Consider the following 16145-nt stretch of genomic DNA (forward strand, 5'->3'; position numbering starts at 1 on the left):
AAAACACTAAAAGTATTCCTGGAGAATATATACATATAAAATAAACACTTTCAAGCAAATATTTGGTTTGTTTTTACAATTATTACCGACCGTTTTCCATCGAAGAGCATCGTGAGTTGATCTCCAGGTGGAACGTTTCCTGGATCTCTTTCATTCCGGCCGGACGAATTTTCAGTTGCACTTTCGGTGTGTTTGTTTCCTATCGGACGCATGAAGTAGCTACCAACAGACAACAGGCAGGGGATTTTGTAATTTTTTACAAATCTAACTTCAAGTGGATTTTTCCTCCCACAAGATGTCTCGGGGCTCTATTGAGATCCCTTTACGGGACACAGATGAGGTAAAACTCGCCAAATATGTAGTCTTCATTTATTGTGAATGTTTTATTAGCTCGCTGTGCTACTAGCCGTCTATGCTAATCCAAGCTAGCGTTAGCAAGGGTTCTGTACAAGACAGCGGTACATTTAATTTAAGTCAGCGTTAGTTTGATTTTACAAGATAACCAAGAAACATAAATGCTATAATAGTTGGAGAAACACGTGCAGTACTATTGTAAGCAAACTTTATTACTGTGTGCAGAAATATGAGTTCAGGCTCTGAAACAAGTTAGAAAGTAGTTGATTGTGATGTTTACTGTCACTACTGCTCTCAGAGAAGCAGACCACATTTTTTATTTTTTTATTTTAGAAATTGCTAAAATTAAACTCCATCTTATCATATTCGTCGTTTTTCAAGCTTCAACTGCACATGCTAGTATTTTTTACTGCATCGTTAAACATTCATTTTAAAATAAGGATGTGTACAAAAGTAATTAAACACCTGGATCTTAATTCTTGACAGCAGTGGGTGACGTGGATAAATACGTCCCTATTGAAGTCGTTTTAATGTTGTATCGTGACATCGATTTACACAGATTTGCCAGGCAAATTTGTTGCTTTTTGCAGATAGTTATTTTATATAGATAGTGTGGGGGTGAAAATAAAAGTGAAGGCAAAACTCAGCTGATAAAAGTGAAACAGATTGGTTTCTGTTGAATCCGTGAAAAACGTGTTTATAGATTTAAATATCCAAAAAAAAAAGGAAGATTTGACTCATGCATTGAACTTATTTAGGTAATTACTCTGACATTTTACAAATTGATTTTCTGTAACTGCACTTATTGTTATATATATTGCCAAACTACATGTACAACACTCACAAGATTTATTGAGAATGAGTTTGTTGATGCTTATTAATGACTTGATGAATAAATTGTATCTTGCAGGTTATTGAGCTTGACTTTGACCAGCTCCCTGAAGGAGACGAGGTCATCAGTATCCTGAAGCAGGAACATACCCAGCTGCACATATGGATCGCTTTAGCGGTGAGTCAGTTAAGCTATCACAGACAGTACTTACTTTCTTCACAGAAATGTTAGCTTAATGAGTACATTAAGAACACTCCAGAGATTAAACTTGATTACACTTTGCATTGTTGTCTTTTCCAGTTGGAGTACTACAAGCAGGGCAAAACAGAGGACTTTGTCAAGCTTTTAGAGGCAGCTCGTATCGATGGAAACCTCGACTACAGAGACCATGAGAAGGACCAGATGACCTGTCTGGACACCTTGGCAGCTTACTATGTTCAGCAAGCACGTAAAGAGAAAAACAAAGATGCCAAGAAAGAGCTCATCACGCAGGCCACGCTGCTCTATACCATGGCAGACAAGATCATCATGTATGATCAGGTAAAAATCTAAATCGGTCAGAGTGAGAAAAGCGGTGTAAATCTACTAAGCTGCAGTATGTTTAACTATGATATGATCTTTGCTTACTCAGAACCATTTGTTGGGAAGAGCCTGTTTCTGCCTGCTGGAAGGGGACAAGATGGACCAGGCCGACGCTCAGTTCCACTTCGTCCTCAATCAGTCCACCAACAACATCCCTGCTTTGCTTGGCAAGATGAATTTACAAATAGAAAACTGTATTGACCAGTGTTAATAATTCATTGAAATAATGACACCTTTATCTCTCCACAGGTAAGGCCTGCATCTCCTTCAATAAAAAGGATTACAGAGGAGCTCTGGCATATTACAAAAAGGCTCTGCGTACAAATCCCGGCTGCCCAGGTAAACACCTTATCCGTATCATCCTCAAAATCAGTCGGCTTGTGATATTTCTGCCAACAGCTGTTTTTTTTTTTTTAAATTTACAATCAAATGAAGATTGCCTGATAGTGTTTGCTTAATATATGTTATTGCAGCTGGCAAAAATGTTAGATACTGGCTAATATAAATAATCTCCTGCTGCTGTTCACTGTATCTCACATCTCATAAAGAGATTCTGATGACCATCTTTTCTCTGTCCTGTTCTTGTCTCTCTAGCTGAGGTAAGGTTGGGCATGGGCCACTGTTTTGTCAAGCTCAACAAACTGGAGAAGGCTCGTTTGGCCTTTGGTCGAGCCCTGGAGCTGAATTCAAAGTGTGTGGGAGCTCTTGTCGGTTTGGCCGTCTTAGAGCTCAACAACAAGGAGGCGGATTCCATCAAAAACGGAGTGCAGCTTCTGTCGCGGGCCTACACCATTGACCCCAGCAATCCCATGGTGCTGAACCACCTCGCCAACCACTTCTTCTTCAAAAAGGTAATCTGGTTGTCTGAGAAATATCGACACCACATTAAACCCGAGTGTCATCTTACTGTTATTCACATCTGTTTGTTTTCTGCTTACCTTTTAGGATTACAGCAAAGTGCAGCATCTGGCTCTTCACGCTTTCCATAACACAGAAGTGGAGGCCATGCAGGCTGAGAGCTGCTACCAGTTAGCTCGCTCGTTTCATGTGCAGGTAAGATCCTGACTGATCCACAGGTTTGCTTACTGTGTTGTCACTTAACATCACCGACATCTCTATTCTTGTCTTCTTTGTAGGAGGACTATGACCAGGCGTTTCAGTATTACTACCAGGCCACTCAGTTCGCCTCGTCCACCTTTGTGTTGCCCTTCTTTGGCCTGGGACAGATGTATGTGTACAGAAGAGACAAAGAGAACGCATCACAGTGCTTCGAAAAAGTGTTAAAGGCCTACCCCAACAACTACGAGACTATGAAAATCCTGGGGTCTCTGTATGCAACATCTGACGATCAGGAAAAGAGAGACATCGCCAAAGTAAGTGTCCTGTGCAGATGATATTTTCACAGATGTTATTATAAGGCTTATTATTAAGATGTTTGCTGATCCCACAACACTCAAAAATGTATCTGGAGTTCAGCTTGACTGATGTGCAGAACTGTCCTATTTTGAGACATATCCTGTGTTTGTCCCTTAGGGTCATTTGAAGAAGGTGACAGAGCAGTACCCAGATGACGTGGAGGCGTGGATCGAGCTGGCTCAGATCCTCGAGCAGACTGACATTCAAGGGGCCCTGTCCGCATACGGCACAGCCACCCGCATCCTGCAGGAGAAGGTGCAGGCTGACGTTCCCCCTGAGATCCTCAACAACCTGGGGGCTCTTCACTTCAGACTGGGCAACCTCGGAGAGGCAAAGGTAGCTGTGAATAAACAGTACAGCTCATATTTAAACATGTATAAAACAGCTGTATTTCAACGATGGGTCACGTTTTCTCTCCTGCAGAAATACTTTCTTGCATCTCTGGACCGGGCCAAGGCTGAGGGAGAGCATGACGAGCACTACTACAACGCCATTTCTGTCACCACCTCCTACAATCTGGCCCGTCTGTACGAGGCAATGTGCGAATTCCACGAAGCTGAGAAACTCTACAAAAACATCCTGAGAGAGCATCCTAACTATGTGGACTGTGAGCATGCAACATTTAACCATAAATAGAAAGAGCTAGAGGAAAAGTGTTTTGGTCACTGTGATGAATTACTTGATGTTTTTTTTTTTTTCTCTTGCAGGTTATTTGCGTCTTGGAGCGATGGCTCGTGACAAAGGAAATTTCTATGAAGCTTCAGACTGGTTCAAAGAGGCTCTGCAGATCAATCAGGTAATTTGTCTCCTCATGAGTGATGATGTTATAATGTCAGGATTCAGTGAAACCTCATGTCAAACTAATTGTTTGCTCTGTTTGGTGCAGGATCACCCGGATGCCTGGTCCCTGATAGGGAACCTTCACTTGGCCAAGCAGGAATGGGGTCCTGGTCAGAAGAAGTTTGAGCGTATTCTGAAGCAGCCATCCACACAGAACGACACATACTCCATGCTGGCTCTGGGCAACGTGTGGCTGCAGACTCTGCACCAGCCAACCAGAGACCGGGAGAAGGTGCAGACAGATGTTTTTTTTTTAAGTAAACTGATTAAAGAAATGAACAAACTGGAAGTTTGACTAGATGCAGAATGTACCAATAAAAATGGGTCACAAAGAGGCAGGAGCTTAGATCAAACTATAACGAAAACACTAAACCTAAGGTAGACATCTTAAATATTCAGTTAAACACCGATGTGTAGTTCTTGATTATCTTAAGTAGGACTTTGAAGTCATGATTTCTGGGTACATAAACAGCCAAAACCCAACTGCATCAAACTACTCAGCTTAAATTCAGCAGGCATTTTTTTACACACTTTGGAAAGTTCAACAGGTTCAAGACATAACATAGTGAATTTAAGCAACAGGACATTTCTTTTTTATTTTCTGAGTACAGACTTGTAGCAGAGCTGTGCTGCTGTGGATCCCTTCTGTGGCGGGGATCAGTACTTGTATGAACTTGCAGTTCCTTGGGCGAATGAAAACACCTGACAATGCTGTCACTGCTGTGTAAATTAACAGTGTATTTTATGTGTGCAGGCAAAAAGTCGACCCCTAAATGGAATATATGTGTTTTTTGTCTTGACAGGAAAAGAGACACCAGGATCGAGCCCTGGCGATTTACAAACAAGTCCTGAGAAATGACGCCAAGAACCTCTATGCTGCCAATGGCATCGGTCAGTTGAGCTTTACTCTGTTTTAATTAATTCTACTGTATTTGCATGAATTTTTAAACATAAATATCATGTGTCCAGGCGCCGTCCTGGCCCACAAGGGCTACTTCAGAGAGGCTCGAGACGTGTTTGCTCAGGTGAGGGAGGCCACAGCAGACATCAGTGACGTCTGGCTGAATCTGGCTCACATCTACGTGGAACAGAAGCAGTACATCAGCGCTGTGCAGATGGTAAGAGCCTCACCTGTCAGTATGTATGAAAATATTGTCTTTGTTTAGTGTTCGTATTCTGTACAGTTAAGTATTTTATTCTGCTCCACAGTATGAGAACTGCCTGAAGAAATTTTACAAATATCAGAACACGGAGGTGCTGCTGTACCTCGCGAGGGCGCTCTTCAAATGTGGGAAACTCCAAGAGTGCAAGCAGATGCTGCTGAAGGTAAGAAGACAAGATGAAAAGCTTTTATTTTATGCTACAAATGAGGGGATAATAACTTGTTGTTTTTGCCATAGGCCCGTCACGTGGCGCCCAGTGACACGGTGTTGATGTTCAACGTAGCTCTGGTGCTTCAGAGGCTGGCCACCCTGGTGCTGAAAGACGAGAAGAGCAACCTGAAGGCTGTGCTCAGCGCTGTCAAAGAGCTGGAGCTGGCTCACAGGTTAGTAGGCTTGATTTACGCCTCTTCCTCACTGTCTGTCCTGGAAAATTATCCTGCAATTTCAACTCTTTCTCTCCTCTTCTTCCTCCTCCTCCTCCTCACACAGGTATTTCAGCTACCTCAGCAAGGCTGGAGACAAGATGAGGTTTGACCTGGCTCTTGCTGCCTCTGAGGCCAGGTCAGTCTGAATGTATTCTCAACACTGTTTAATACACACCCAATGTTTCTGTTTTTAATTGAAGCTGATACAAAATATATCATACACATTGGTCTGTATTTATTATTATTTTGTAAACCAATGCACATTATAGTATATTACATAAAGCCAAGTATCCCATATGGAGCTAATATTAGCAGATACTAATAGTTTGTCAGTATCTGGTCCGTATTTACTTTAATTACAGAGTGCTTGTTTTAGAGCTGTGTTCATTTAGCGCAGCTTAATATATCTTGGGTATGTGTGTGTTGTGGGATTACAGGCAGTGCTCTGACCTGCTGAGTCAGGCTCAGTACCATGTGGCGAGAGCCAGAAAGCAGGATGAGGAGGAGAAGGAGATGCGGGCCAAACAAGAACAGGAGAGGGACCAGTTGCGCCAGCAGTTGATGAAAGAACAGGTACTTTTGGTGTTACCTTCGAACAACTGTAACATGACTAGGAAATATATTAGCATTACTTCAGATTTAAATCAAAGTTCTTCTGATTAATTGTTTGTGCTCTGTCACACTCAAACCTTGTTAGGAGGAAAAGCGGAGCAGAGAAGTGGAGGAACAGAAGAAGCTCCTGGAGCAGAGAGCTTTGTACGTGGAGAAGACCAAGAACCTGCTCACCTTCGCAGAGGGGTCAAAGGAAATGGCCAAAGAGAAGAAGAAGGGAGGCGGTGGAGGAGGGGGACGTGTGAGTGTTAGCACTGCTTGCAGACTCATCAGCGAACTCTCAATTCCTCTGAATGTAACGTTGATAACATAATTCCTTCTTTTTGAATCTCCAAGCGTAAGAAAGGAGGCGACATGGATGAGTTTGTTAACGACGACTCTGACGAGGACCTGCCATTGAAGAAGAAGAAGAAGAGGAGGGGCGGCAGTGGCAGCGAGCAGGAAGAGGGGGGTGAGGATGGAGAGAAGAGGTCACGCAAAAAGAGGAGGAAGTAAGTGTGCTTCACTGTAGTTTATTTTCAGCACTGAACAGGGGTCATAAGATACTTAAATTCAATGTTGTAATTCAGACCTGCTAGTGATGATGAGGAAGGATCATCTCGACCCAAGAAGCAGCGTAAACCCAAAGAACGCAAGAGGATTGAAAAGGTTCTTTTCTTTTTTTCTGTTCTTCTGTCATGATTAATGTTTGCTTAAAATCCTTGTTGAAGTATATTTTCAGGATTTATTTCTATAAAACATAAACATCTTTCTCTTTTTTTAGCCCCAACCTGAGCGTCTGCCACCATCTCTCAAAGGAAAGATCAAGTCGAAGGCTATCATCTCGTCTTCTGACTCCTCTTCAGATGAGGATGGCCTGAAAATAGCTGAAGACAGGTAAAAGCAGAAACTGTTGCGTGACCCTTCAAAAAATGCTGACAGCCTTAAAATCAACAGACATCTGATCAGTGCTCTTCTTCCACACAGACAACAAAGAGACAGCGGTTCAGGATCTGAAGAAGAGGGCGGCCACAGGAAGCGCATTGCGTCCGACAGCGACTCAGACGGAGGAAGGAACCGGTCCGGCAGCGAGGCGGGAAGCCCTCGGCGCTCTGCAGGCTCCGGGGATGACGACTCCGGCAGCGACCGTCCAGTGAAGAAGAGGAGGGTGCAGCGGCAGTCCGACTCCGAGCAGTCCGACAATGAGAGCAAGAGGAGTCGGTCAGGATCAGACGACGAATCCCGGCCAGGTTCGCCCGCAGCAGCGTCCGACCGTGGATCTGACCGTGGATCTGACCGTGGATCTGACCGTGGATCTGACCGTGGATCTGGCCGTGGATCTGACCGTGGATCTGGCCGTGGATCAGGCCGTGGATCTGGCCGTGGATCAGGCCGTGGATCAGAACGAGGATCAGACCGGGGATCTGAAGCTGGATCAGACAATGAGGGCTCCCCGCGCCGTCAGAGTGGCTCTGAACCCGAAGGCTCCAACAATGACGACAGCGATTAAATCTTCAAATCTCAATCACAGACTTTGCCGATGTAATGCCAGGAAAACTCCCCCCATCTGCATTTCTATGTTTTCTATAAAAAGCAGGGATTTCTGTCCGTATGATATCTTTGAATTAGCCTAGAAAAGTGTAGTTTTGTTTTGGCACAGCGTTAAGATCTTTTCCTCACGTCTTACAGGATATGTTTTTTCACAGACGCTGTGCTTCGTTAAAGATGTTTTGTTAAAGACAGATGAGATACTTAACAGAGGAAATAAAGATGTTCTTTTTTTCTGTCTCAGATGGTCAGACTAGACACTGACCCAAAAGAGGAAAGAGGCTTCAACACAATGTCAATAAAAAAAATAAACAGAATTGTCTTTCTCCTGTTGCTTTAATTTATTGGGGGATTTGCTACAAACATGATTTTGTTTTCATCGTTGTGAAATGTCATGAATAAGCAGAAAAGGTGTAAACAAAGTCATAAGATAAAAATGTAGTGGAACACAACATACTAAAGTGTTAAATTGATATTATATAGTTTGTCTCGTAACTTAACAGCCAACTTGTGACCCTAAAGTTTGATTTAACAATAACTTGATTTAATATTTACAATTAAAAATAGTTTCATATAACAGCATTATGATCAAATATTGACTCTTAAATGGGGGTTTAGAATAGTTGTCCTTGTTGCATAGTTATAAATATGTTTGAATGAAAATCTATGTACTTATGGAGTCAAGTTTTTCTAATTATTTGAGCCAACCCAGCATGACTAAACTAAAAATTAGGACTTTGGTGTATTGCATAAATGTGTGCGCATTACAGTTGGAGACATTTCACAAATGTGGAGTTTCAAAGGAAGTTAGTCTACGTGTAAAGTCCTATTAAAGGGCGGGTCATTCCACCCGAGACAAGAAACATTATGGACTTCTTAAAATGGCACACAGACCCATATGACCGGTTGGGTGATTAAACCTTAGTATACAAGTAAAGCATGTTAAAAATGGAATTGCAGGGAGAGAAAAAGAATCCAGAGGACAATGAAATTAACCGTTAAACTTTATTCATGGTTGCTCTGTAGTTGTACACCCTTATCTCCTGCACTTAAACATTACAGTGACGCTCCAAATGAAGTGTACACATACAGTGCATTCTGTATAATTTCATGAAGATAATAAAAGACCATTTAAAAACTTGACAAATATGGCAAACAGACATAAAATCTCCACACGTAGTGGCGAATAACTGTAGCACAGGAAACTAAGCTTTGGCTGTCTCAAAGTTTAAATCGAGACATTCAAGTATAGTCCGAGATACATTAGAGGTATATCCATATGAATTGATAAATTAAAAAAAGGCCACACAGATTCACTCCTAACAGCACAAAATTTTCTACATAAAAAGCTCTTGATTCATTAAAGTAAATGCAGGTAACTGAAATCACACTGCAAATAAAACAAAACAGGCCATTATTGTTGTTAGACATCGTCAAATCCAGATTGAATTTTCAGACAACATGGTGGTCTGCTTTTTAAGCACAAGAAAACCACAACTTAGGATCGTTTCAACAAATCAAGGAAAGTGTGTCTTACTATTGCAACGACTCATGATGTTGAGCAAAGTGCATCTAAAAACTGAAACAAATGCAGATAAAAATGAGACAAGTCTCTTTGCAATATGTTAGAGCCTTTTCTCTTTTGTAAACAGTTTTGAAGTTAATGGCAGCACTTGGTGACTCCTACCAGATGTAAAAGATGACACAATGGGTCAGGTTTTTGGTGCTGGCACAGTTTCCTGCACAATACTGCCTACTGTTAAAGAAAACATAACCCAAGTTGATTGAAATGTATAAAACATCTGCTGTAGGACATCCAATACCATTGAAAATTAGATAATAAAGCAAAAATACAATAAGATGGTGATGCTGGCTTGATCTGGCAAAACCCTTTCGAAGTGGAATGAATTGTAACAGTGGCTGGGGAAATATGCATAAACAAGGGGGGAGGGGGTAGATTGGGATGGGGGGGGAGACAAAGAACTACAAAATTTGAAAAAAAAAAAAAAAAAAATTAATTGCATCCTGATTACACATGGCTTAGGCCTGTCCCTCAGTAATCTTCACCCTCAGACTCCTCCTCTTCTGCAGTCTCCAGCCAGGTCAGCCACTGGTTCACCTGCACCAAACACAATATCTCCATTAGGCAAAGTCATTTATGATAAACCGATCACTACAGAAGCACAACACACAAATTGGTTTCACGTTTTCTAGCAGATGTCGGCAATAACATTTACATGCACATAACCGTCACATGTAATGTGAATAACTTTAGACTTTAGTTGTGTCAATAAACTCACCTGAAATAATGCCTTTCCCTTCCCTGGATACTCTTGGGTGACATCTTCTTTCCATGAAAGGAAGGCTTCTTCTTCAATTATTTCCATGTCATAAAAGTTGACAAAGTAGCGCAGTAACATTCCTGTTGAGGAGAGCAACTGTTAATTTTCTGAACCAAAGTTTAATACCTGCTCTGACTTGAATCAAAGCTACTACAGTGAAAGACAAGTGTGTGTGTGTGTGTGTGTGTGTGTGTGTGTGTGTGTGTGTGTGTGTGTGTGTGTGTGTGTGTGTGTGTGTGTGTGTGTGTGTGTGTGTGTGCGTGCGTGCGTGCACCTTTGGGGAAACCCTTTGCGTTGCAGTGGACCTGCAGGGCATACAGCCCACCGACTTGCAGGTCAACGTGATCATGTAGGAACTTCTGCATCACTGGCTTGAAAGACAGCAGCAGCTGCTTCTCCTCATCCAGCTGCTCCTTAGTGGGCGCTGCAAGCTGCTCTTCATCATCATCAGGGTTGATCTCATAAGCAATGTACTGCAAAAAGCTGTTGCACAAGAAGACGATCAATGAAATACTGTGTTGAAATCAATCTCTGCCTATATATAGCAAATTATTTGGTTGACAACAATCCAAAACATATTTAGCTCTACAATGTTCAGTGTTGTACCTGGTCATAAGGATGTTGACAAAGCCTTTGTCAGTGTGGAGTTTAGGAGAGATGTTGTCTTTGATCCACTTGTATATGGACTGTGGAGAGGGATCTACTTTAATCTGCTTCAGCAGCTCCTTTTCCAGTTTCATCAGTGGGAACAAAAAGCTGAGACCTTTGCCCTCCAGAATCTCCAGCATCCTGTCCTTGTTCTGGTCAATTTCTGCAGGAGCACAAAAACACAACTGTCAGTAGGTGCCGAAGACTAACTGAAAAAATAATCATACAGCTAGAGTGGATTTGGACGTACCAGGTAGCATCTTCTGCATGTTAACCTTGCTCTGCTGGAACAAGTCAGTCAGCCACTCACGGTCCTTCAGTTTGACCATCTGCTGCAGGCAGAGCAAGAAGAGTGGGAAATGTGCACCGTTCTCCAGATGATGGGCGAAATCTGCAATGCTGACTAGGTCCGCAATGATTGCACGTGCTGCAAACTGTGCCAGGTAAGACTTCACCAGCGGGACTTCTTCCTCAATCTTGGGACACAGGTCCAAAACACCCAAAAAGGCCTATCAAACAAAAACAGGAAGATTAGAGCTGAACAACAGACTCATTTCTACATACGAGACACATTCTGACTAAATCTTACCTGCATCAGGTTTTCACCACTGACAAGGCCTTCTGTGCACAGCGCATGCATCAGACTGCTTGTATGCTCCTTATCCTCATCTGAACGATCAAGGGAATAGACCACAATCTTGTTCAGCATCTCAGACAAGAAGTGCTTTGGAGCCTTCATCTCCCTCACAGCATTCACGGCCTCATCGATGTTCTTGCTGTTCAGGTAATCAGCGACCAATGTCTCCTGAAAAAGAAAAGGGCAGTCAGATATGGCATACTAGACAAATAGCATATTGTGCATGAAGGAAGCACTGAGACTCAGAAACGCACCGTCATTTTGCGCAACTCTTCCTTTGTGGGAGGAGCTTTTTTGTTGGACTTGGCAGGTTTTTCCTGAATAGGAGGAGGATTGATTTTCAGGCCAAGCTGTGGAGACTAAACAAAGAAAGATAAATTAATACATGTTCAAAATGAACCTGCGATTACCATCAATTGCAAATATTTAAAGTAAATATGCTACCTGTCCTAGTAGGGGACCTTGGGTGCTCGGAGGCCTCATAGTCATCTGTGCCTCAAGCTTCGGCATTTGTTTCTTACTCAAAATGAACGACTGTGCGGGCCTCAGACTGATCTGGATGGGTGACAACAGGAAATATATAAGATTACAGCACTGTTATATCACTAATGCACATTTCCTGAAAAACATTTTATTAACATAACATTTCAAAAGTAGTATCAATTTCAATGCAACCTTACATCACCCAAGATACAAAACTCAAGAGGCCAAAACATTCATTCAAAATCATATAATGTACAGGGTCGTACCTCATCAGCATTGACCTTCCCTTTCTTGCTGAATCGTGGAGCCATATCTTTAGACTGCATCTGCACTGATGAGTGATTCTGTTTATGGCTGAAAACTGGTGAATTCTGCCCCTTTGAAAGAGATTTCACGGATTCAAAGTTAGGAACGAAAGACCATTTCAATGTTCTGAGAAATTAAAATGTGGATGTAAAGTATGTACCTGGGTTGGTTTTATGTACGGCTTGCTTCCTGCTTCATACTGAGGTTGGTGTGCACCATTACCATTTGCAATGTGAGCACTGTAGTGCGGGGTTGTGCGGTGACGTCCCATGGTAGGGGAGTAGTGGTCCTGAATGACTCCTGGACCTGTACCGATGCTACACCCTATACAAAAAATTAAAAAAAAAAACATATTGTAGAAAGATGGATCTTTTTTATAAAAACTGCATCAAGGCAGTATTGTTACTTTCCGTTATCAAATAGGGGAGGAGCTGTAACATACCAGGCATTTGTCCAAACATATCAGCCAGTCCACCAAGTGTTTCTCTGTCAAACTTAATCCTTGTTGGCAGGTAGGAGGAGTTCTCCATGAAGAAATCATTCCTCATTCCATCGGTTGGAGGTGGAATAAAAACCCCTAAATCCTGCAATGCAAAGTCAGAGTCTAAGGATACAGGCTGACTAGGGAATGCTAGAACAGTACACGTATAGAACTGAGCAGCTTGATGAGTTCTTGAGACTATTATCATCCATCACCATTCCAACACAGTCCATCTCAAAGACGACATGGTAAACTAACCTTAACTGCATCCTGACGAACTTGTGTGATCGTCTTTGGTCCGTTGTCAACTTGAGCTTTGCGGGGTGCCCATTTGTTTTCTCGCAGCTCCACAGTATTCTGCAGCAGGAAACGAATCCTTGCTGGCAGTTCCTTGTTGTTGGTTAAGGATTTCATGCGGCCAAAGTACTGATTCATCAAAGACTGAAAGAAGAATGTATTTGTTATTACATGGAACGAAGACATTAAACCCCAGAGAGTTTTTTGTTGAAGACCTACTCACCCTAGCCTTGTCATGATCAAGTTTAGGTCCCACTGTTTTCATTATCTGACAGAGGCATTCCAGATCTTCACCCATATCCTTGAGTTGGACTCTCTTCTTCTTATCCAGCAGCTTAAAAAGGTAAACAGAACATTCAATACAAATTGCCGCTAACTATCAGACAGGTAGCCTAACCTGATGAGTTAAACACATAGGTTGAGGAGTTCATCCAACAATGAAAAAGTACAAAAACGTACTGTTTTGATGCACTTATGAAGGATAGATTCGTGGATGAGGTTGAGCTTCCCAAGTTCCCCAATGAATTTGATGTTGCCCAGCATCTTGATCTTTGCAATGGCACGCTGCTCCTCCTCCTCAGAGGTGAGTGGGCTGTCATGTTTCTCAAAGACTACAGAGGACAAAAGAGGAACAATTAAAATCAAAAAAGGCATGAACGCCTGTATTTTGTAAACAAGTCAAATAGAATTGTATTCACTTACGTTCAACATTTTTGGCGCGGTTCTCAAACTCATCTTGAAGCTTGGAAATCAGAAGTCTTCTGAAGGTCTGGAATCAAAAATAATTTGTTCAACACCAAGAAATCCCAGAAAGTTTTACAATGAGGTCATATTGTGCAAATCACATGGTTAGAAATATTTTTTTAAATCTTACAGTATTCTGCTTTTGTGTTGCTTGACTTTCTGTTGATGGGCCTTCAAAGTTTGGTGCATCCTCGGCCAAGCGTAGACATAGTTGAGCGTACAACTGGCTATACTTGGGCTCTTCGAGGGCTTTGTCAACAATCTGAAGTAGAAGACATTGAAATTACAAATTGTGGCCATTTTAATGGATTATACTCAGGATAAAATAATACACAAGGAAGATAAGAGAACACTCACCAACAGGATGATTCCTTTTAAGACAAGTTTTGAATCGACACCCACATTGAGGAGCTCCAGGCATAGTTTGTCAAACTTCTCAGGAGTCAGCTTATTTAGTATGCTGATGAAGACACGGGAGAAAAAATGTGAAAAAACAACAACAACACAAAACACTGAATCTGCAAGAATCTAATAAGATCTGTGCAACTACTCCGAATTTATGGAAACTTACCCTCTCACTTTTCTGAAGATTGAATCATTTTGCCCTTTCTCTTTGGAGGTGCTGGCATCTCGTCTAGTGCTTCGAGAAGGTACCCATCTCTGAACGCCAGAACCTGGGGTTTTCCCCAGGAACTCGCTAGAACACAAAACAAGTCAATGTTAAAATACAAATATTTATGACCTTGTGTTGCAGTTATCTTGCCCATATCTTGGTTTAGTTACAAAGGCCGCTGCACCTTACAGCAATAACACTAGAATCCGATCTGGTTACCACGCAGATTTTAGTTAACATACAGAAGTCACATTTTCACACAGTATCTGCTGCTTTACTACAATTTTTCATGTGTGCTAAAATGGACATATTCTCATCTTGTTTCATGCATTTTTGACCAGAAAGGTTTGCTGTAAGGTGCAACAATTTGACTTGCATTGATGTGGTTCCTGCCTAGGGATGCTCAACTGTAAACATGCCATGTGTTGGCCTATGCTTAAATTGAATGAGAAAAATGACAAATATTTACTAGTTGTTGAATAGGTAGCAGGTTATCAAACTTAGAATATCTAAACTTCAAGGTAAGCAGCTTATTCTAAGAAAACAGGAACTATCCTGTCAGGGTGTAGACCCAAAAAGTATTTAAGTAATTGCCAAAATGCGTTGACAAAAGACTTGTATATGTGGGGATGCAATTTAAGCCCAGTGGAGCGGCATATGGATGAAATATATAATAAAGACTCGCAACTACTTGTTCTATGTAAAAGGAAAATTTTGAAAATTCACCTGTTGCCGACAGTCTTGGGAAAGTGCTGAGGTGCACCCCCACCTCCTCCCCCTACACTGCGATACAAAAAAGGACAAAGGGATTTAACTTAACATAAAGAAATTAGCGCATAAGGCTTTTAGTGGGCTGTTGGAGAGGTTCTCAATATAAATAGGGAAAGTGTGATGCGTTTAGTACCTGAAACGAGAAGGACCCCCTGGTGCAACGACACTCTCCACTTTGGCGGCTTGACTAAGAATATCTGAAAAGAATAATGTTCCGGGAGTAGGGCAGGAAAAGCGACCTGAAAGTAGAGACAGACACAGTCACAAATTAGCCGAGAGCTAATGGCTGTACGACGGTAACAAACACATTGGGCGGCAATCAAGCACAATACAACGAGGAGATAATAACAACTGGCACGGAAGCTTTAATTTCATATAATGTTAATCAATTCCGGTAAAATTGTTGAGAACACGAGTTTCTAACTTACACGTGTCCGTGAACTGAAGTGAACTGGGACAGTGCTAGCTAGCAGGCTAAGGTACTGCGTGATGCTAGCACATTACGTTAGCGGCATTACAACGTCTGTTTCCCAATCGCTTTGTTTGTTATTCTCGTTTCCTTAACCCAACCCTGAGCCGTAACCAGTTTTCTTCTTAGACTCTTAAGCAGAATTTAACGTAAACCGAAGTGACCCAAGCTTACCTTATCTAACCTGACCCAATTTACGGAGGGTAGCGTTACGGGATACGTATAGGGGAAGACCGATGTCGACACAAGACCTGGATAACATGTGCCTTGGCCAGATCAGACTTTCAGGCTTTTGTAACCCGTGTCATCGATGATAAATTTGATTTGTACATTAAAGAAATTGTAATACTACTATTAAATAGGTTGTCCTAACACGTCTGGCTCAAAGCCCCTAACAGTAAGGTTTAACAGGAAAGCTTAAACGCAGATGCGGTCAAATCGTTTTGTCTATAAATAGAATTTAGTTTCTAAACTTAACTAGATGAGTGCAGCTTTAATGTGACTTTAATTGTAACAGCAAAGAAAAACCTATCAGCTGATTTCATGGGGTCTTTGTTCAGACACCGGATGTCCGCACACAGCGACATCTGGAGGGGTTTTGTT

The 16145-nt window shown here is 41.9% G+C and overlaps 2 protein-coding genes across 2 annotated transcripts; one reads left to right on the forward strand and one right to left on the reverse strand.

Annotated features, from left to right (window-relative positions):
* Positions 1–215: 215 nt before the first annotated feature.
* ctr9 (CTR9 homolog, Paf1/RNA polymerase II complex component) lies at positions 216–8062 on the forward strand. Its single transcript, XM_069663921.1, has 23 exons — positions 216–340; positions 1265–1363; positions 1487–1726; positions 1818–1935; positions 2018–2107; positions 2363–2619; positions 2714–2821; positions 2905–3141; positions 3302–3520; positions 3608–3791; positions 3892–3980; positions 4071–4256; positions 4828–4915; positions 4994–5142; positions 5234–5350; positions 5425–5570; positions 5677–5748; positions 6050–6185; positions 6310–6465; positions 6561–6715; positions 6794–6872; positions 6988–7100; positions 7191–8062. The coding sequence occupies exons 1-23, from the start codon at positions 296–298 to the stop codon at positions 7711–7713; spliced, it is 3606 nt and encodes a 1201-aa protein (XP_069520022.1). The 5' UTR covers positions 216–295; the 3' UTR covers positions 7714–8062.
* A 680-nt stretch (positions 8063–8742) lies between these two features.
* On the reverse strand, positions 8743–15308 carry eif4g2a (eukaryotic translation initiation factor 4, gamma 2a). Its single transcript, XM_069655760.1, has 19 exons — positions 15207–15308; positions 14261–14386; positions 14047–14149; positions 13820–13951; positions 13648–13714; positions 13405–13556; positions 13169–13279; positions 12907–13089; positions 12610–12751; positions 12328–12491; positions 12128–12238; positions 11823–11933; positions 11633–11737; positions 11331–11546; positions 10992–11250; positions 10700–10904; positions 10368–10576; positions 10052–10173; positions 8743–9870 (listed from the first exon to the last, which is right to left on the reverse strand). The coding sequence occupies exons 6-19, from the start codon at positions 13486–13488 to the stop codon at positions 9805–9807; spliced, it is 2088 nt and encodes a 695-aa protein (XP_069511861.1). The 5' UTR covers positions 13489–13556; positions 13648–13714; positions 13820–13951; positions 14047–14149; positions 14261–14386; positions 15207–15308; the 3' UTR covers positions 8743–9804.
* Between the last annotated feature and the right edge of the window lie 837 nt (positions 15309–16145).

This window comes from Semicossyphus pulcher, unplaced genomic scaffold (assembly GCF_022749685.1).
Source record: "Semicossyphus pulcher isolate SPU_LCO1_2020_fin unplaced genomic scaffold, fSemPul1.0.p SCAF_1, whole genome shotgun sequence".
NCBI classification, from domain to species: Eukaryota; Metazoa; Chordata; class Actinopteri; order Labriformes; family Labridae; genus Semicossyphus; species Semicossyphus pulcher.